Source organism: Mytilus galloprovincialis, chromosome 12 (assembly GCF_965363235.1).
Source record: "Mytilus galloprovincialis chromosome 12, xbMytGall1.hap1.1, whole genome shotgun sequence".
NCBI lineage: Eukaryota > Metazoa > Mollusca > Bivalvia > Mytilida > Mytilidae > Mytilus > Mytilus galloprovincialis.
The window spans coordinates 45,135,767-45,159,209 of record NC_134849.1 but is presented as its reverse complement, the minus strand read 5'-3'; the positions used below and the strand labels follow the sequence as shown (position 1 = coordinate 45,159,209).

General features: G+C 31.5%; 1 protein-coding gene across 1 annotated transcript; it reads right to left on the bottom strand.

Annotated features, from left to right (window-relative positions):
* Positions 1-639: 639 nt before the first annotated feature.
* LOC143053920 (very-long-chain (3R)-3-hydroxyacyl-CoA dehydratase 2-like) lies at positions 640-19,798 on the bottom strand. Its single transcript, XM_076226721.1, has 7 exons — positions 19,659-19,798; positions 14,923-15,040; positions 13,814-13,921; positions 12,478-12,599; positions 11,027-11,066; positions 9,730-9,868; positions 640-850 (listed from the first exon to the last, which is right to left on the bottom strand). Exons 1-7 carry the CDS (start codon positions 19,748-19,750, stop codon positions 777-779), a joined length of 693 nt encoding a protein of 230 aa, XP_076082836.1. The 5' UTR covers positions 19,751-19,798; the 3' UTR covers positions 640-776.
* Between the last annotated feature and the right edge of the window lie 3,645 nt (positions 19,799-23,443).

Sequence of the window (23,443 nt, the reverse complement as noted above, 5' to 3'; positions counted from 1 at the left end):
GGAATGAAGCAAAAAGTTCAGAATACAAACATGTATTTTTTAATACACTATCGATCATGTCAGTTTTATATGTTTGTTTAAAGTATTTGTAGAAAAAAAATCATAAAAATGTTCTATTGTATTATTTACTTTAATTACTAAAATTCGTATAAAAAAATCCACACATAAATCCTACACTCTAATTTTAAAAGTTGCATGGCTATCACTTACTTTTCTTTGGTTAATAGCTACACCAAAAGTCGTCGATGCGCTTTAAATAGCGTTGTTAGATGGTTAACGAACAAGACTTAAATGATATTAATTTCACTCCCGGCATGCAAAAAGACTTAAACTACGTCACATAAGTCAGTAAGTTTGAAGAAATAAAATTAATAATTCCCAATTTTCTTCTTTATTACTTTTCATATCAAAATAAAACTTGATGAATATGTTTTTTATGGTATTATGAACATAATAAGATGAAAAGTGAAAAATCGCGAATTATCCCTTTAAAAGGGCATATGGAGGCCAATAATTGCTTACATCCACTTCATTTGAACTTTGATGGACTTTGTCTCATTGGCAATCATACCACATAATTTTATATAGATGACATTCTAGTCAAATACAAATGTATAGTATAAACATGCAGTGCAGAGATTGACTTGATCAATTTTAATACTGATTATAGTTTCTTTGTCATATAAAAATGATGAATTAAAACTATAAATAAATCTTTTATATGAAATTTAAAAAAATGGTGATGTTTCAAATGTTACAAAGTCATATAAAACAATTTAGTCTGATTTTGTTCTTCCACCAATGACTTTCTTCCTCTGTGCTACCATGTGGAAATACAACTGTGGAAAAACTGAAAAAGTAAAAAAAAAATATAATATTAAATAAAACCTGAGAAATCTATTCAAGAAATAAGTATTGCTTGTATTGAATCTGGTACAGATACTGTAAACTGGGAAATTTTCGCGGTAGTTTTATTTTCGCTATTTTCGCGGTAGCAGTTGGTATGGGAAAATAAAACTACCGCGAATATTTAACTGGAAAAGATGTGTTTCCTACCTATATCGAAGTATAGTCATGAACAATCTACTCAAAGCACATGATCGGAAAAAAGTATATGTCGACGACAAAGGTATACCAACAAATTTTTAATGGACACTACTTTACCTTCGATTCTAAAAGTTTATATACAAAGACATTTGGTAATAAAATATTTATTAATAATAATGACAAATGGATTAAAAATTATCTCATGTCTAATTCCGACACTGATAAAATTGTTATAAAAACAACACACATTACAGTTAGGTAAAGTACACCTGTAAATCATTAAATACCGATTAACACATTGTAGCTGTCACATAGATCAAAGGATTTATTTATTATCTTTTATCAGTCAGAGCTCTGACATAAACAAGTCAGAATAAAATGACTTCCATAGGTCAGATATAATTTGATGCAAGTGTTGTCTCCCTTCTTGCACTCAACAGAATATGACTTGTACAGGTCAGTTTATGTCAGACTTTAATTTATCATAAAATGACTTCCACAGGTCAGCTTTTGCATAAAATATTGTGACTTAATATCTTCATATTCTAATAAGATTTATGTCCCTTTTTAATACATTTTGACTTAGAGAGGTCATTTTTGTTCTGACTTGAAGCAGTCATTACTACCACTTTGTTATCAATCTCCATAAAATATAGTGATTACTAGTTTCGAATCAAAGAGTTTAAAAAGTGGGGCTCGTCATACCTTTTTCTTTCCAGAATCTTAACATAATATATTTATCTCATCAAATTCGATCATTTCAAAATTAATACAAACAAAAACCAAAGCAGAAAAATGGATCATACAATTTTCTGTCAATATCAAAAGATTTACAAAATACAATATTGGATACATTTACTAGTACCATGACAATACTTCAAATCTTGCAAGGAAAAAATAAGGGATCTATTTTCATCCACTTTTAGCTAAATTTATCAAGAGCAAAACATTTATTATTTTAATATTTCATTGAGGTAAATACTGTTGTGCAAACTGACTCAAACAAGTCACACTATGTTCTGACTTGAAAGAGTCAGTCAAAACTAAACTTATTTCAACCTTTATGTCTTGTACTGTCATATTGATTTAAAAATGTATGGGAAAGCCAGATATAGGACAGAGAAAATATTAAAGGTCCCCTAAAGTCACAATGAGGACAATAAAAAAAAATATTTGGTATATTCAATATTTAAATGCATTTTCTTTTAAACAGGTCAAATCATGTTTTGACTTATAACAGTCAGCCCAAAACTAAATTTATTGAAATTTTTAGAGTGGGGCACTGACATATGATATTAAATGAAAGTATGGGAACGTCAGACATAAGAAATACATGTAAGATCCCCTAAAATAAATAACCATTTGACTTAATTGTTTCTAAACATTTATCAAATAAATTCAAAAATGGCAGATTCAGAAGCAGGGCTTAAAGGAAGTACACCTAGCTTTAATTGGAAAATTTGTTCTGCAATCTGACTTGAACAGGTCAAATCATGTTCAGACAAATTGACTTAAACAGGTCAAATGGGCATGTTCGGACAAATTGACTAAAACAGGTCAAATCATGTTCTGACTTAAAAGAGTCTGTCAAAAACTAAATGGCTTGCAAAGTTCTGTAAAAGTCGTGCATTATCATGATTGTGATGTGACTGTTAACTTAGAATGTATGGATACAAGTAGGAAAAAAAATCACAAAAAATTAAGTCACAATTATAAGAATTATATATATAAAAGATAATTTGGTATATTTTTGACACATTGTATCTTAATATTTCATTGAGGTAAATCCTGTTGTGCAAACTGACTTGAACAAGTCACATTATGTTCTGACTTCAAGGAGTCAGTAAAAAACTATACTTTAATCAAGTATTGCAACTTTAAGTCTGGGATTGTCATATGCATTTCAGAATGTATAAGAAACTCAGATAAAAGACACCCAATAATAAAGTCACAAAAACGTAGACTATAAAAAAGTGTATTTGGTATACTATTATTTAATATTCAAATGTATTTTGTTAACAAATTTCTCCAAATTATTTTAAAATTTTATTATATTTCTGTATTTTCATGACTTTTTTTCTGTTAAATTAACATTTGGAACTTTCGGTTTTAAAAAACATTATTTTAAAAACCATTTGACTGAATTGTTTCTTAAAAATAATTATGAATTAATTAACTCAACAGTAGCAGATTCAGATATGGAGGGGGCTTAAAGGAAGAAGACTTAGTTTTGGTTGGACATTTTTTTTTCTCTGTCAACTGACTTATTAACAGGTCAAATCGTGTTCTGACTTCAAAGAGTCAGTCCCTACTAAACTTATTTCAACTTTTAAGTCTAGTTTTTTCATATTGATTTAAAAATGTACGGAAAAGCCAGATAAAAGACAGAGGAAATAAGGTCCCCATACGGCGCAATAATGAGGACTATAAAAAAGTTTATTTTGCATATTCAATATATTTAAATGTATTTTGTTTTAAACCGGTCAAATTATGTTCTGACTTCAAAGAGTCAGTCAAAAACTTCACTTTAGCTAATCATTACAACTTTTTAGTCTGGCATTGTCATATGCTTTAAGAATGTATGGGAAATTCAGATAAAAGACACCCAATAATAAAGTCACAATAATGAGGACTATAAAAAAATGTGTTTGGTATATTTTACATTCAAATAAATTTTGTTTACAAATTTCATCAAATCATCTTTAAATTTTATTATATTTTTGTATTTTCATGACCTTTCTTTTCTGTTAAGTTAACACGTGGAACTTTTGGTTTTAAAATATATTATTTTAAACCATTTGACTGAATTGTTTCTAATAAACCTATCAATTAATTAACTCAACAGTAGCAGATTCAGATAAGGGAAAAAGGGGAAGAGAGGGGGGGGGGGCTTAGAAGAAGAAGACCTAGTTTTGATTGGATTTAATTTTCTCTGTAAACTGACTTTAACAGGTCAAATCATGTTCTGACTTCAAAGAGTCAGTCAAAACTAAACTTATTTCAACTTTTAAGTCTAGGATTTTCATATTGATTTTAAAATGTATGGGAAACCAGATAAAAGACTGATGAAATAAGGTCCCCTTAAGTCACAATAATGAGGACTATACAAAAATGTATTTGGTATATTTTATATTCAAATGTATTTTGTTAACAAATTTCATCAAATTAATATCTTAAAAGTTTATTCTATTTCCGTATTTTCATGACTTTTTTTCTGTTAAGTTAACAAATAGAACTTTTGGTTGTAAAAAACATTATTCTAAAAGCCATTTGACTGAATTGTTTCTTAATTATTTTTTTTAACTCAACAGTAGCAGATTCAAATAAGGGGAAAAGGGGGGGGGGGGGCTAAGATGAAGAAACCTAGTTTGATTGGATTTTTTTTCTCTGTAAACTGACTTTAACAGGTCAAATCATGTTCTGACTTTTAAGAGTCTGTCAAAACTAAACTTATTTCAACTTTTAAGTCCAGGATTTTCATATTGATTTAAATTATATGGAACATTTTTATTTGATATATTGAATATTCAAATGCATTTTGTTTTTTTGAGATTTTCATCAAATTATCTAAAAAAAAAAATATTGTATTATTTCTGTATTTTCATGACTTTTCTTTTCTGTTAAGTTAACACATGGAACATGTGGTTGCAAATTTTTTTTATATTTTAATAACCATTTGACTGAATTGTTTCTAAAAAAAATCAGTAATTAATTAACTCAACAGTAGCAGATTGATATTTAGTGGGGAGGGGGATTAGAGGAAGAACACCTAGCTTTGATAGGACATTTTTTTCTTGTCAACTGACTTTAACATGTCAAATCGTGTTCTGACTTCAAAAAGTCAGTCCCATCTAAACTTATTTCAACTTTTAAGTCTAGTTTTTTCATATTAATTTAAAAATGTACGGAAAAGCCAGATAAAAGACAGAGGAAATAAGGTCCCCATACAGCGCAATAATTAATGAGGACTATAAAAAAGTTTATTTTGCATATTGATTATTCAATATTTAAATGTATTTTGTTTTAAACTGGTCAAATTATGTTCTGACTTCAAAGAGTCAGTCAAAAACTTCACTTTAACTTATTATTACAACTGTTAAGTCTGGCATTGTCATAAATATATGCATTTAAGAACCTATGGGAAAATCAGATAAAAGACACCCAATAATAAAGTCACAATGATGAGAACTAATATTTTATATTCAAATGTATTTTGTTTACAAATTTCATCAAATCATCTTTAAATTTTATTATATTTCTGTATTGGTTGTAAAATATATTATTTTAAACCATTTGACTGAATTGTTTCTAATAAACTTATCAATTAATTAACTCAACAGTAGCAGATTCAGATAAAAGGGAAAAAAAGGGGGGAGGGGCTTAGAATAAGAAGACCTAGTTTTGATTGGATTTAATTTTCTCTGTAAACTGACTTTAACAGGTCAAATCATGTTCTGACTTCAAAGAGTCAGTCAAAACTAAACTTATGTCCATATTGATTTTAAAATGTATGACAAACCAGATAAAAGACTGATGAAATATGGTCCCCTCAAGTCACAATATTGAGGACTATAAAAAAAATGTATTTGGTATATTTTATATTCAAATGTATTTTTTTAAACAAATTTCATCAAATTTAAATCTTAAAAATTTATTTTATTTCTGTATTTTCATCACTTTTTTTCTGTTAAGTTAACATATAGAACTTTTGGTTGTAAAAAACATTATTCTAAAAACCATTTGACTGAATTGTTTCTTAAAAAAAATTAATTATCCCAACAGTAGCAGATTCAGATAAGGAGAAAAAGGGGGAGGGGCTTAGAAGAAGAAGACCTAGTTTTGATTGGATTTAATTTTCTCTGTAAACTGACTTTAACAGGTCAAATCATGTTCTGACTTCAAAGAGTACTTATGTCAACTTTTAAGTCTAGGATTTTCATATTGATTTTAAAATGTATGACAAACCAGATAAAAGACTGATGAAATATGGTCCCCTCAAGTCATAATATTGAGGACTATAAAAAAAAATGTATTTGGTATATTTTATATTCAAATGTATTTTTTTTTAACAAATTTCATCAAATTTGTATCTTAAAAATTTATTTTATTTCTGTATTTTCATGACTTTTTTTCTGTAAAGTTAACATATAGAACTTTTGGTTGTAAAAAACATTATTCTAAAAACCATTTGACTGAATTGTTTCTTAAAAAAAAAATTAATTATCCCAACAGTAGTCGATTCAGATAAGGAGAAAAAGGGTGGGGCTAAGATGAAGAAACCTAGTTTGATCGGATTTTTTTTCTGTAAACTGACTTAAACAGGTCAAATCATGTTCTGTAAAAAAAAATTTGAGAAGAACATACTTAGAAAATCAGACTAAGTTTGGTGACTTTGTTGTCCTTCAAGAAGTGGTACATATAAATACATAATATTTTCACTACAACTATCTATTGGGTGTTTTTTAAATATATTTTTTTAGCAACATTTATAACTTTGTAATTTATGTTCAATTGTACACTTGTTATTCTTAATATATATTTTTTTGGGAACAAAATCTTGTCAGGGTTTCTTATGGTACTAGCATGACAAGAGCATTCATATTCTTAAATACTCTAAACATTAAAAACAAGTCATTATCTTCAGCTCATTCTGAGTCTTTCTGGCCTTATTAAATTAAAGTCAGAACATTCAGACTTTCATAATAAGTCAGAACATTCAGACTTTCATAAGTCAGAACATTCAGACTTTTATAGGTCAGAACATACTGACTTCCAATGTTCTTCTCACTTCTGTAGAAACAAAGACTATCTATATTTCAAATAAAAGGTTAATGCTTTATGTGGCTAAGCATCTGGGGTAAGAATTATAGATGTGTAACTTCATAGGAAAACATATATGCCATATAATTAGGGATTGACCCTGTATGTCATTCAAATCTTCTTGAAATGACGAACAGGAATATTATATGGTTTAGGGGTGGTGATTCAAACCATTTCAAAAAGGGGGATGGGGATGACCCCCATGGACTTTCCCTTTATTTCATTTGATTCGTTGTATTGTCCCATATAATAATATATAGGCTTAAGGGGTGGGGATCTCAACCGTTTACAAGTTTTCAAACATGAGGGGGTGGGGTGACCCCAAGGGACTTTATCTTTATTTCATTTGATTTGTCTAGTTGTCCCTTACACTAATATATATATGGTTCAGGGGTGCGGATCTTGACCATTTACATGTTTTCACACAGTAGGGGTGAACCCCCCCCCAAGGGACTTCCCCTATATTACATTGGGTTTGTTTTATTTTCCCATACAAGAATATATATAGTTTAGGGGTGGGGATCTCGACCGTTTACAAAATATAAGAACATTCGCAAATGGCAGGGGAGGGGGTAAACCCAGAGACTAGCCCGGTATATTTCATTCAAATCAATTTGACATTATAAAAAGGAATATATATGGTTTACAGGTGGGCATCTCGACCATTTTCAAGATATAAGATCATTCTCAAATAACAAGGGGTGGGGCGACCCATAGAGACTAGCCCAGGGGCGGATCCAGCCATTTTAAAAAGGGGGGGTTCCCAACCCAGGATAAAGGGGGGGTTCCAACTATATGTCCCCATTCAAATGCATTGATCGGCCAAAAAAAAGGGGGGGTTCCAACCCCCGGAACCCCCCCTCTGGATCCGCCACTGTAGCCTGGTATATTTCATTATACTTTACAGCGAGAAAAAATTGAGTTAAGGGAGCAGGGATCTCGACTGTTCAACATTGTCAAATGACAGAGGTAGAGTGATCCCTGGAGCCTTACCCTACATTTCATTTGATTTGTTTTTAATATCATATTCCATGTTCATAATTGAAAAACCCGTTTTGTGAATCTCTTTATAATGTTCTCAAGTTAAAATCATTTTTAAAATAAAAATAAAAAAATATTTCGGTTCTTTAGTTAAACCCTCCCTTCCCTTTACCTTTATTAAAATTATTCCGATTTCATTTCATTTTCATTAATATCAATATTCAAAAGATCGTTTTTCTCATTGGGAGAAACGAAAAAACAAATATATTTATAAGCCGCAAACTCGGAAAGGTTAAGAAGTCAATTCATGATTGAGTTTAAAAATAGAAAAATCACGTGATGATGTTCAGCTCGAAGCAATAATTTTACTTTTAAAATTGCAGTGACTGGTTATTAATGTTAATACTGTTTAAGACAACACGAGTTGTCTCCCGAAAATAACAGTTCATTATCATAACAACATTTTCTGACCTGAACAAGTCAGAATTGTCAGATACCCGGTCATCTCAAAGGCCACGCGTCCGTATTTACAGGTCACGCGCCTTCATGAAACAGCAACAAAATCACTTGCAAAGACCTTCTTCACACGCAAAAAATATTAAAATGGCCAAGAAAATACGGAGGTAATATGTATTACCTTCTGAAAATGACCACATTGACCTAGATTTGCACTAAAAAAACGTAAATAATCACTATATTTTCAATAACTTCTCGTTCGAGAAACTCCCAAAACAACGACTCTCAAACACGTGATCTCTCGCAAAAAACCACGTGATCGTATGTGTCTTAGATCGGCGGCAAATTCAAAATATCTTCTGGTTTGACGGACTCGATGGAAAACTACGCAAAACAAAAATTGACCCGTACAGATCAGAATTTCAAAACATTTTCTGACTTGAAGAAGTCGTCTTATTCTGACTTGTTTATGTCAGAGCTCTGACTGTTTATCCCTGCGGCTTTGAAAGCGCTACAATTAAGGTCATTCTTTGTTTCTAATTGTTTTTGTGTTTTCACTAGCCAGCGGGCGTGCAGTGGTTTGAAATGCCGGTTTGTCCGTTTTCAGAAGTAAGGGAGGCCTTGGTGAGGAAGTTTTAATCAGAAATTTATACATCTTTCACTACAATAGCTTAAGAAACAACTAATGAATTTAGATTTTATCTTTATTTACAAATGAAAACTATTCACTCGTCCAAACAATTTATTGATTGATATCAGATTAAGTTACTACCGACATACAAGTATAATATAGTTCACTAATTAACGGTACACAAACAAATGTGCAGTTTTAAAATTTAAAGATATTTTTTCGGGAAATCGGAAAAACGCGAATCTAGATTGACTTGGCAAATCGCGAAATAAAGACGACGCGAAAATTTCCCGGTTTACAGTATCACAAGTTGATATAATATGCAGTCACCTAATTCCTTTGTGCTAAAATGCAATGAAAATTATTTGAAAATAGGTACAATGTACTTGTTTCTATGTTTCCTCACCTTACAATATCTGATCAGTACAAAAACTGGATTCATTTATTTTCGTGGCAACAAATTTGTCAGAAATAAGAGAAGAATAATTGAAGCTTCATGGATATTTGATTTCTTGATTTTGCCAAATTCCCCATATAAGCTTTATATATATAAAAAACTTGAATTTGGTTGAACCTTTAAATTCATTGTTTATATTAACCATACCCAAAAATATCCATGAATATTAATAAACCTGCAGTAATTATTTCTCTTGATACCTGACCTGATCAGGTCAAACAATGTATTAATAAATTAAAGTAAGAAATTATAAAAAGTTTTAGAAATAGAATTTTTACAGGCTGAAGGCAATAGGTACTACCAAATCCCCCGCTAATGAACCCCAAATAATACTTACTTGGTATATACATCAGCATAGTAAATATTAAATAATAGTAGAAGTTGAAAGCTATGTTGGCTCTATTGGGTAATTCTAGATAATACAACTTTTTCTCAACCACCTCATTTAGACTTCCATAAATTGATAGCAATTCTCCCTGAAATTAAAAATTCACAATCATTAATAAATTGATTGATTGATTGGTGTTCAACACCACTATAAGGTATTTCATGGCGGTCAGTTTTTATTGGTAAAGGGAGCCAGAGTGCCCATAGAGAACTAAGTTAGGACCTTCAGTAGGAAACTGGCTGTCTGCCACATGTGGGATTTGAACTAACACCCTTAGTGTTGACAGGCTATAGCTAGTGATACAATAGTCATGATAGTAGGACTACTATTCAACTAAGGTCACTCAGTCATCAAAGCCCCTATAGGTAAATACTGTCATATAAGAATGTAAACTAATACTACATCAATTAAACATAAAATAAGTAAACAAGTGCTTTTCCTGAACTGCTTTTTGTTGTATGTTTGTTTATGAACATTTTGGTACTCTAGTACATATATGGAACAAAGCTCTAAACATGCATATGGTAAAAATTAAACTTTCGTTGCTCACCTGGATCTATGTGAATTTGAACATTGAAGACAAAAATATGCACTTTTTTTCATCATGAATTTTTGAAAAAAATTCTGTTTACATTTTCTCTTTTTCCTTTTTACTCCTATTGATAATTCTGGCAATGTTGATTTATTTCCAAATCTGGTCTTGCAGATTATTTGATTGTAATTGGCCCACTAGTTTCAAAAAATATTGTTGTAAGAGATAATGAACAAGAAGGACAATGGAAACCAAATGAAAAGAACAAAAAGGGGGAAGCTTGGTAGTTTCATCCTAACAAGAATCTATTCACTCGTTCACATATAAAAATGTTTTTCGCTATTTGGAGAATTCATTGTTAATGGCAGATCTCTCTTTCAAATTTGTTTACATCTTTAATAGACTAATACAGCAACACATATTGTAAAGACACTTGTCTATTGTGGAATACTATATGTTGCCCTCATTCATGTCTATAGCTATATATAGATATAGGAAGATGTGTTATGAGTGCCAATGAGACAACTCTCTATCCAAGTCACAATTTATAAAAGTAAAGCATTATCATAAATCCATTCAAACTGGAAAACCAATGGTCTAATCTATATAAAAAACGATAAACCAGAAACACTTATGAACCACATTTGTCATTGGGTTGCTGTCTCATTGATGTTTATCCCAGATCTAAATCCCTCATAAAAAATATATACTTACAGTCACACCTACTGGATATAAGATGATAAAAAATGTGTATCTGAAAAGAAAACAGAAATGTTAATACACACTTTTTTCTTTGGTTTTCAATGAGTATGCATGTGTTGAAATATTTTTAATTGTTCTGAATGCCTTTTTATTAAGTATTAAGTCTAAATACTGTGGATTCATTATTATTCGTTGGATACTTATTTTCGTGGATATAGTGGGTACAGGTAAACCACGAATTTAAATGTTCAAATAAATAACAAATTTTCTATAAGGTTGTATCCAGATTTTCACAAAATCACAAAATCAAATATCCAAGAAAATGTACAGAGGCGGATTTAGAGCCCCCCTTTTTCAGAAAAATTTTGGTTGGTTATATGGGGAATCACTGAAGCGCGGTGGAATTGGGCTCCCCCCCTTAGGCAGTCAGTGGGCCCCTCTTATGAAAATTTCTAGATCCGCCACTGATGCATGTTTTTCTCAATCCACAAAATTTATACCCACAGAAATAAATGAATCCACAGTAATTGAGTTTTATAAGGTTCAGGTCGAAACCTCCCATAACGCTGGAAATTTGGCACATCTGCCTATATTTCCATTCCTCTGACTTCATATAGCAATAGGTATAGTCAATATATTGTCAATGATATTGTATCAAAATGAAGTATAAAGAATAAAATTGAGACTGGCAATGGGAAATGCTTCAAATAGACTGACATTCTGACCACCCTTGGGGCTTCAAACACAGTGAAAAAATCCCTCACCTGGAGGCTGGATTCAGCTGGCCCCTTAACAAAAATATGAACTAGTTCAGGAAAAATGCAATATCTGCATTAATATTTTAAGTCATGTAAGTCAATGTAATAAAAAGAATAACTAATTCAATTATTTAAATATCTAAAAAAATACTCCTTGAGACCTATAAACAACAGTGATAATTCATGATATGCTTTTAAACACAATAAAACATACACAGGAATTATAGTATTGATCAGTCACTCTTCAACATTTCAGTTAATGGATAAACTAGAAGATACAAAAAATTATAGTTTTTAAAAGTATGTATGCTTGAAAAAAAATGTAAACAACATGGAACTTTTCCAAAATTAACCACTGTATAATGTGTGGAACTTTGACAAGAAAATATTTTGATTTGATTGATTTTTGGTGTTTAAAGCCACTTTTAAGCACCGCATTTAGGTTACTTCGTTGAGGCCAGTTTTGATTGGCGGAGGAAGCTGGAGTGTCCAGAGAAAACCACAGACCTTCGATTGAAAAACTGACAATCATAGTCAATTAAAATTGGAGTCGAGTGCACACGCACAAGCGTGGTTTGAACCTCAGTGTTAACTGGCTAGTGATTACAGTAGTAACTACTTAGACCACTCGGCCACAAAAATAGCCGAAAATAGTTTGAATGTTGATTGCTAAAATTATCAAAGGTATTTTTAAATTATGTGTACCTGCACCACTGTATGATGTATGGAACTTCTCCAATTAATGCAAATAGATAGAATGAATATCTAATGACCTCTGTCAATGTCCAGGCTGATAAAAACATACATACTCCAATGTTATTCTGTACCTGTTAAATAAAAACTTTCAATTAAGATTTTAAGTCACAATTTTTTTTTGAATAAAATTTTCAGAAATTTATTTAAAAACTTCCTATCCAGCATTATGTTACAGTAAAATCAGAGTTTTCAGCTGACCTTCAGTTGTCATTGAGTATTTATATTATAAAGAAATGCCCAGTTGAATTTATTTTAGACCCGTTAGTAAATACTGAATGTTTATCTTCCTCTTGGACCTCTATCAGCTTTGTTGTAGTCTAGGAAGATAAATATACAAATAAATATAAAAGATTTGCATACTTTTTCACTTGGAGCATGTCCCATGCAGTTTTATTTATGAGTAATAGGCTATTTGCGAATTCCTTTTATTGACCCTGTAATGTGAGATCCCTCTTTCAGTTGTCTCCCTTATGAGGGACATTAATTTTCATTTATAATGGAGAGCTAGCAGAACGAACAAATTTACCTGTGCGTAATGTGAGTAATCTTTAAGGTTTTCAAATCTTTTAATTACATTAATTTGTTGTTTATCTAAATTCTTTTGACATCAAAAATTATTTTTTTATGAAAAATTAGTTAAACCGCCGATACATCACTTTCAATTCATCATACTTTGCATTGGCAATAGCCAATTTTGTCCGGTATGGAACCAGTCTACGACTGACAAAGGGAAGTAATTTGTTTAAAAAGTGTGTAATAACAGAATCAAATCGGTAATTGGCAAATGGACTATTTACCCATATGATATATATATTTACATAGAGAATTATCTTTACTGTTTTCTCATTATTGTTTTCTTTGATAAGATGTATTGTTGTAGAGATTTTTATTATTGTGGCTGAACATATCTTTTTTTGTTTGTTTGTACTCTGATTCTTGTTGTTTCTGATTTGTCTCTTTCGTGTACAAGTTGATATTTCATGACTTCAATGCATTAACCTTTCCAAATTGGGATTAAATTCATGCATTGAAAGGAAATTCCCCTATAACATCAATAATGCTGATTTGTAAAAACTATTTGTGTTTTGGAATTTTATTCACATTTTAGTGATAAACAGCTAAAGTTTCAAGTTTAAAGCATCAATATGATTGCCATCTTGAGATTTTTTTGTCCCCTAACCTTGGTCTGTTCAATTTACCGTAATAATTTCTTTTTCATTTCAGTCAAATTTACATCATTTCTCAATAATAATTTAAATTGAAAACTGGACCCTGACAAACTTACTGAGGGGACACTGTAAGCTATGCCCCATGTGAGGAAAACTCTAGAGAACACTTGGAAACCAGTCAGCACTACATTTGATTTAACAAATCCTACTGCACAGTTAAGTACCTGTTAAAAGATAAATATGTTGCTGGTAATGTCTGACATTTTTTTGTTATTCGTTAATTGAATTGTTATAAATTAGGCTGTTTGTATTAATTATTTCACATTTTCCATGTCAGGACTTCTAAGGCTTCTAGGCTTACTGAACAGATATCGTTTGAACTATGGTCAAGAAAGTGGATATTGTGGATTTATTTATATTCGGGGATACCAATTATTGTTGTTTGAGGAAAATTTGCATATATTCCATGTATTCTGGGATATTTAATTTATGGTTTTGGCGTACTAAATTATTTTGCGTACTAAATTATAATCCTGGTACCTTTGATAACTATTTGGCAAAGTCTGCATTCATTTCTTTACAAAATTTGTTATTTGTTGAACATTTAAATTTGTGGTTCCCCTGTGGCTGTACCCACAAAATCCATGAAAATTAGTATCCAACGAATATCAATAAATCCACAGTATTTAAATTGTCATAAATTAGGCTGTTTGTAATAAAATCATTTTCCATGTCAGGGGCCGGGCTAATCTCAGCTTACTATACCCATGTTATTTGAACTATGATTATGATAGTGGATAGTTTGTTTCTCTGGCAATCATATATACCAGATCTCCTTACTGTGTATTAATCATTATTCATGGGATACCAATTTTTGTGGAATTTTCAATGAGTTCAAAAGTTCATGTATGACCATGATGACTATGTGCTTTGCAAACTCACAAAATCATATATATTCATGATGATACAATTGTACCTGAGTCTGTGGAAATTGGTATCCATGAGTATAAATGAATTTATACATGTTATAACAAAACCAAAAAAAAGATATTAAGAGATATTAGAGGTCATCATGCAACTGACAAATACAAGTGTCTGCACCATAATTGAGGTTTTAAATTGATACTAAAACCTTTTAGAATTGGTTATATCTTCTTCCCAAATGAATACTATTTAAGGTAGATACATCAATATTAACAATATAGTGTTTTTGTAAGCTATTTACCTCCAAAACTGCAGCTGTTTGGAATATATAGAGTAACACAGATACATCTTGATACAGTCCAACATATGTACCCTTCTTCACAAGATGATTTATTAATAATATGCCCAAAGCACTCCATCTGCAATTGAGAGCCAATCAAATTAATATAAACATATTTTTTTATCACATAATAAACTTCAATTGATGACAGTAGAGACTCATGTATATTCAGAAACTATTGCAAGGTTTTTATATAATGTATGTGATTGGGTGTGTATCGCAATACAATGTAATATGAACTTGTATTCTAATATGTTATACATTTATTATCCTAAACTTGCAATAATTAATCTTGCATTTTTGTCCATCTTTAACATGTATGTTTTAAAAAAAAACAATAATAAACATGATCATGATGATAAATGCACACATTTATTTCAGAATTAACAGTATCAAAGTTAGTCATGTAACTAAGTAACCTTAGATGATTCAAAGACTATAGGTTATAATCAGAAAATTTTTACTTCACAAATCCAGGGTAAAAGTTGTGATTTATATATTTGCGTAATAAAAGTATTTTATACAGATATTGTCTTCTGGCATGTCTGGTATGGATGGATTTTAATATGACATAAATTGAGTTTGAGATATTTGTTTTAGAGGTGTAACATGTGTAAAGGTTGAATTAACTATTTCACTAACCATAATGAAACTAGTACAAACAGTCAGGGGTACTACTTGTACAAATTATTTTTATTTACTTGAAGAAGTAAAAAAAAATATACTTATACATGTATAAGTAAATTATAATGTTTGAATAATCTCCACTAATTTTTTCAAAAATTTACTTACCATGTATACCAGTGAAAACCAGATGCTCCGCAGGGCACAGCTTTATACGACCGCAGAGGTTGAACCCTGAACGGTTGGGGCAAGTATGGACACAACATTCAAGCTGGATTCAGCTCTAAATTTGGATTGTGACTGAATAGTTGAGACAGAATGAATATGGTCTAATAAACTTAAAATTGAAAATTTCTTGCTATTGCACAATATTGTGCAATTAGATATTTCTTGCAATTGCGCAATGCTGTGCAATTGAAAATATTTGCTATTGCACAATACTTAATATATTAATTTTGGATCCGATTTGAACCAACTTGAAAACTGGGCCCATAATCAAAAATCTAAGCACATGTTTAGATTCTGACAGCATATCAGAAAAGCCCAAGAATTCAATTTTTGTTAAAATCAAACTTAGTTTAATTGTGACCCTTTGGACCTTAATGTAGACCAATTTGAAAACGGGACCAAAAATTAAGAATCTACATACACAGTTAGATTTGGCATATCAAAGAACCCCAATTAATCAATTTTTTATGAAATCAAACAAAGTTTAATTTTGGACCCCGATTTGGACCAACTTGAAAACTGGGCCAATAATAAAAAATCTAAGTACATTTTTAGATTCAGTATATCAAAGAACCCCAAGGATTCAATTTTTGTTAAAATCAAACTAAGTTTAATTTTAGACCTTTTGGACCTTAATCAGTGATTGTTAATGTAGACCAATTTGAAAACGGGACCAAAAATTAAGAATCTACATACACAGTTAGATTTGGCATATCAAAGAACCCCAATTAATCAATTTTTTATGAAATCAAACAAAGTTCAATTTTGGACCCTTTGGGTCCCATATTCCTAAACTGTTAGGACCAAAACTCCTAAAATCAAACCCAACCTTCCTTTTATGGTCATAAACCTTGTGTTTAAATTTCATAGATTTCTATTTACCTAAACTGAAGTTATGGTGCGAAAACCAAGAATGCTTATTTGGGCCCCTTTTTGGCCCCTAATTCCAAAACAGTTGAGACCTCAACTCCCAAAATCAATCCCAATCTTCCTTTTGTGGTCATAAACCTTGTGTTTGAATTTCATTGATTTCTATTTACTTATACTAAAGTTATTGTGCGAAAACCAAGAATAATGCTTCTTTGGGCCCTTTTTTGGCCCCAAATTCCTAAACTGTTGGAACCAAAACTCCCAAAATCAATCCCAAACTTCCTTTTGTGGTCATAAATGGTTTATGATAAACCTCGTGTTGAAATTTCATAGATTTCTATTCACTTTTACTAAAGTTATAGTGCGAAAACTAAAAGTATTCGGACAACGACGACGACAATGACAACAACGCCAATGTGATACCAATATATACGACCAAAATATTTCAATTTTTGCGGTCGTATAAAAATTACAAGCCCACCAAAATTCTCAAGATTTGAGATGAATCCTTTCTCAATTTTAATCATGCCTTTAATGATTTTTTCCAGGTAAGCTCATAATTTCTGATAAGAGTTCAATGTTTAATCTCATTAAATCAACAAAGAAACTGATTGAGCAAAGATCTTAAGTATTTGCGCAAAGCCTTCAAAAATTGCTCCTTTAAGGGTTGGAAATGACCAGTGTTCTGAAGATAACAGACAAATGGGATTTTCATTGTCAATGAAATTACACTTAAATGATTAGTAAAAACATCTGCAATGGGAAGACAAATTAAAATTATATTAGAGCAAAGAAATCCTAAGAACTTAAGAAATGAAGATCAGATGACTTTTTCACTTATAGAATTTTTTACCTATACAAGAAAATAAAATTCACTTGTATAAGTAAAGTAAATATAAGTATATTTTTTTTTACTTCAAGTAAATAAACAGGTGCTCCGCAGGGCGCAGCTATATACGCCCCCAGTGGTCGAACCCTGAACAGTGGGGGCAAATTTGGTCACAATATTCAAGCTTGATACTGTCTGAATTTGGATTGTGATCAAATTTTTTACATAATATGGGTTTTTGTCACAAAATTAATGTGGTCAAAGATCTAACAAATCTATTGCACAATACTGTGCAATTGAATATTTCTTCTTGAAACTTTTCAAAATTTGAAATTTGAAAAATTTTGAAAAAAAAAGGAATCCCTTTAAAAATGGTGAACAAAAAATCCCCAAACCCCCCCCCCCCCACTTTTTGAAACCCCCATTGGAGCAATAACCCTCAAACTCAATCCCATGCTTTCTTTTGTAGTATTGAACCTTGTAGTACAATTTCAGAGAGATCCATAGACTTAAACACAAGTTATCGTCATGATTGTTTGAAAACTAGAAACGTGCTTCTTTTTGGCCCTTTTTAGGCCCCTAAATCCTACATATTTTGGGCAATTAACCCAAAACTTAATCCCAGCCTCCCCTTTGTTATATGATACGTTGTGGTACAATTTCAGAGAGATCCTAACAATTACACACATGTTATTGTCTGGAAACTAGAAAAATGCTTGTTTTGGCCCCTTTTTGGCTCTTAATTCCTAAACTTTGGCCCCATAACCCTGAAAATGAATCCAAACCTTCTACTTGTGGTTTTAAACATTGTGATATAATTTCAGAGCAATTGAAATACTTGTTCACAAGTTATTATCCTGAAACTAGAAAAATGCTTGTTTTAGGCCCCTTTTGGGCCCCTAATTCCTAAACGGTTGGGACCATCATCCCCAAAATTGATCCCAACCTTCATTTTGTGGTATTGAACCTTCTGAAAAAATTTCATAAAGATCTATTCACTTAAACTAAAGTTATTATCCGGAAACCCATGTGTCTTCGGACGACGACGACATCATACCATTATACGATCCCAAAATTTTTTTGGGGTCGTATAAAAATTAGTTGTAATGTATGCAACAAGTTTTTTCTATAGTATCTATGGAATTGCAAAATATTTTTAAAGGAATCAGAAATTATATCAATCATGTGTCAATAAAAGTTATTTGAAAGTTTGTAATTAATTTAAAGGAGGTCTCATTGGGTGCTTAATCTGATCCCAGATCCAGTTTAAACTGTTTTGTCAGATTCCCATAGGCATATATATCTCTCTTAAACTGTTTTGTCAGTTTCCTGTATCCTGCTTAATCTGTTTTGTTAGATGCCTGTATCCCACTTACACGGTCACAATTGTACACTATGACATGTATGTATGTAAGCAATTCTCATTTTTTTTAAATTTCCTGTGTCCGTCTAGACTTCATTTAAAAAATTCATCAAACCTGTGTCACGCTTAATAGACCCCAATGAGACCCACTTAATAAAGTCGACTAACACAGTCAAGAATCTCATCATGCTCATAAACAAAAGAAATTATATCAATAATCTATTTCTGCCAAAGCTTTACTGAGGGGGGTAGGAGGGGTGATGATCCTGAAAACCAAGGCTTAAAACACGAAATCCTGAAGTTTCGCATTTAAATAATCCTTAAGTCCCAAAATTTCGAAAAAAAAGAATTGCCAGATCCCCAAAGGGTCAACCCTGAAATCCTGAGCTTAAAACCACCCCTCAAAGGTAGATACATTATTATTATATGTGGTTTTGTAAGCTATTTACCTCCAAAACTGGTGTATCCCCCCCTCTTTACTTTGATAAAATTTGATAAACAAATAGCTAGTCCCCCACATCCACCTGTCCACTGTGGACCACACCATCGAATCTCTGAACGTTATGTATCCTATCGCATAGAAAACTAAAGCTGAGAAACCATAGCATCTTACGGCCCTAATTATCGATATTTTATGACTAGGTTTTTGAGAATCGGATGGAAAACCTGTAGGCTTAGCAACAGACATGATAGGAACTTTATATTTCTGTAAATACCCAACGAAATACCTCTTTCTAAACGTTTACAGCTATAGTCAAAAGCCGCTAACTTTCTAGTGCTTACCCTAGAATTTGAGCAACATTATAAGCAACAAGATAAGCTGTAACAAGGGAATTCTTCTGATTTTTAGAAGCCGGTCGACCTTTGCTTTCCATGGCGATAGTAAAATGTTTACCGATGTCGGAATGTAGACGTACTAATTTCCGATTTGACGAATCCGGTCTAACAGGTTATAAAAATCCTTGATGCCATCACTAAATGTAAATCTAAACTCTAGAACTTTAACAATCATATATTTTAAGATATTAGAAAGGTATAAAATTCAGAAAAGTCTTTTTTTCGTCATAAATTCCTCAACGGAGCACCTGAGGAGATAAAAAATTTCTACAATTAAAAACTTTTTTCTTAACCTGATTTTTGGGTTTATATATGACAGTAAAAAAAATAATTAATGAAGAAAAAATAATGCACTTCTTTTTTTGATTACGGTCCTTTGAAAATTAGTGATTTTGATAATTTTCCCATTTTTCATCAACATGATAAATTTTTACCTATTTTTGGCCTATTATCTTGAAAAAAATTACAGTTTTGCAATTAAACTTTTTTTCATATTGAAGTGTATCGATCTGAAAAAATTTAACTTAAAAAACTATAGGTACCATTAACACAGTGTAGATACTGTTCTGTACGCTATCCGGAAGTCGCGATTTTCGAAGCGAGAACTTTTTGGATCACATTTTAAATTTGATGGGTATACTGAATGAAACGGTAAGTTGATCATCTGTACATTGCTTAATGATTAATTCAGCCGACATCGATATTCTCAAATGGTTTAGAATTAAATTCCGCACATTCAATATTCGTGTCTTTGCCTTAATCAAGAGATTTTCAAGTGCATCACTAAGAAAAATCAATTGGCGAACCTAAAAACAATCTTTTTACACTCTTAGTGTACAAATTAACGTAAAAACCAGACTTAATTAACTCAATGAAGTATATTTCAAGTGGTGGTAAAAGTTTCAACCAGATCTTTGATGCCAGAAATAAGAAAATTACACTTGTTTGAATTTCTCACTGTACGATCAGTCTCGCTTGTTTATTTTAAAACTGTATGATCAGTCTTTATGTCACTGTATTCTAGTGGTGATTTCAAAGTTATTTACGATACATTAGAAGGTGGCATTTTTCTAAATAACACAAATATATTTCAATACATTCACATGATCCTGAAAACTTATGAAACATGTTTTAGCTTGATAGGGTGTACTCGACTTACTACATTAAGTATAAGGATGTTTAAATGTTGCTAAAATAAGAGGAATGTTTGATGTATACTAGTATATAAGTTTTCAATACTTAAAATTGTACAAACACACAGATTTAGTTGTTATATAAAAATGCATGTATTTACACACATTCGAGGCTGTACTGTAGCCTATAATTGATCACAGTTCCTTCACTTTGTTTAAGATGTAGAGCTATATAAAAAAGAAGATGTGGTATGATTGCCAACGAGACAACTATCCACAAAAGACCAAAATGAAACAGACATTAACAACTATAGGTCACCGTACGACCTTCAACAATGAGCAAAGACCATACCGCATAGTGAGCTATAAAAGGCCCCGATAAGACAATGTAAAACAATTCAAACGAGAAAACTGTCTCTTTGACACTCAATTGTACACCACTTTGTCAAGCGGGGGGTTATAGTGATAAAGAAGTCCGTCTTTCCGTTCGTCCGTTGGACCGGTACAATATGTTTCGCCGGTTTTGTAAGCGCATCTCCTCATAAACCACTTAATATACATTGGGGGTTCCGGTCATTTTTAAATGGAGAGGGGTCCAATCCAGGAGAAAAGGGGATTCCAAATATATGTTCCCATACAAATGAATTGATAGTTAAAAAAGGGTTTCAAACTGCCGGATCCCCTTTTTTTGAATCCGTCACTGATATAACTATTAATTAATCTTATTCGGATTCCTTATCATAAATGATAATGACTGTATTGTGTACCGTCTATTTCGAATTTTAGTAAAAATCTTTTATGGGGTTACTTTATATAAGATACGGACTTGAACATTACATTATATGGGGGCACCCATCAGGTATTTCCAACACCTCCTAAACCAATCATTAAAGTTTTCTGAAATTGCTCCATTTTTACTCGATTAATGCATTATGGACCTTCTATTTCTGTAAACTTACCAAAATTATATCACATGAATTATCCCCCGACGCAAAGCTGTCTTTATCCATTTTTTGTTATTTTAAAAGACAAGCTTGATTTATGTTATCATCAATTGGTCAACGGCGGACGGTGTAAATAATCTTTAAAAATGTAATAGCTAAACAGATAACTCTAACGATACACTATTACAAAGTCCACAAGCGAATCATGTATTACTTTTTAGGCATTTGATTTTAAATAAGACTGATGGAACAAAAATACAATTATTTTGCCGTCTAAAAAATTCATCAGAAATATATTTGTATTGTCTGATGAAAGTAATTACACGTTATAGCTCCCTGGATAGTTCATAATATCACATATACACGTATATACCTTCAAATTGCTGTTGTTTTTTCTTCAAAATCACGACTGGTCATACAGTCAAAAAATCTGAAATCGCTTCTAGAATACAGTCAGTTCTAGACTGATCGTACAGTAATTTATTTTGGGATCCTCAAAGAAAACATATTTTTTATGGGAAATACGAATATTCTACTTAAATACGAAAAGAATATTGAAACAGTATATATTTAACTGTAAACTGGTGCAAATATTTGCAATAAAAGATTATTTGCTTTGTACTACGAGAGCAAAATTGTCCATCGATTTCACTTTTTTCTACCAAGTTGATGTGATGCACACGTATATTTTATATTCTAATGAATGTTTTTGTTACAGTTACTCATATTTACGATGCTATATATACCTTGAAGATGTTCAAAGCACTTTGTAGATATAGGAGTAAACAAATGATGAGAAAAGTTACCGTAGGCAAAACCGTCCTGTTAGCCAGTTGGAAATCATCGCTTCGAAAATCGCGACTTCCGGATAGCGTACAGAATAGTATCTACACTGTGATTAAAGGTGTTAATATAAGAAAGTTTTATCATATTTTGATGCTTTTTATAATTAAGAAATAATTCATGGGGGCTTGAATATATCGTGATTTTACCACGGGTTGGCCCTTTAGGTTGCACTTTGTAAATACAGCTGTTTCTCAAAACACGCCTCTTTTGGGGAGTAATTGAATATTCATAGAAAATTCATTTTGTTTACACACTGGTTCCCTGAGTTATGCTCTCTGTGTTCCATATCGCAGAGACAGAACTTGGGAATGTTACCAGTAAATAAACACGTGCATATTGTTTACATTGAAATCTGTGGTAAACTTTCATTCGAGGTAGGGGTAGTTAAGAAAATTAGTGTAAGTTTAAACTCTGAGAAGTTCAGGTCATATAAACGTTGAAAATATGCCGCACAGCCCTATATTTTGACCTTTGAAAAAAATTGTGGTGCATATGAACTTTCAATTCTTCATTTCTTGGATAAGATTTTTTTCAAAACTTCATAGTAAAAGTGGTACAGTTTTAGCCGTAAAAGGAGTTCCTATGGGAAATTGCATTGTCAATATTTACAGAAATGCAACCTTTATGACAAATATTTTACCCCTGAGCGATAGCGAGGGGTAAAATATCGGCATAAAGGGACAACCCGTGGTAAAATCTAGATATATTCAAGCCCCCATGAATTATTTCGATTCTGATAGGACACATACGGCAATTCTTTTGGATCGAAGCGCTCTAGGTGTAGGCAAATATTTGCCGTTCCCATAAA

Coding starts and splice junctions, on each gene's coding strand:
- LOC143053920 (XM_076226721.1), bottom strand. CDS start 19,750: ATGGAAAGCAAAGGTCGACCGGCTTCTAAAAATCAGAAGAATTCCCTT. Junction 15,041..19,658: donor AATGTTGCTCAAATTCTAGG/GTAAGCACTAGA, acceptor TCTCAATTGCAG/ATGGAGTGCTTTGGGCATAT. Junction 11,067..12,477: donor TACATCATACAGTGGTGCAG/GTACACATAATT, acceptor TTTTCTTTTCAG/ATACACATTTTTTATCATCT.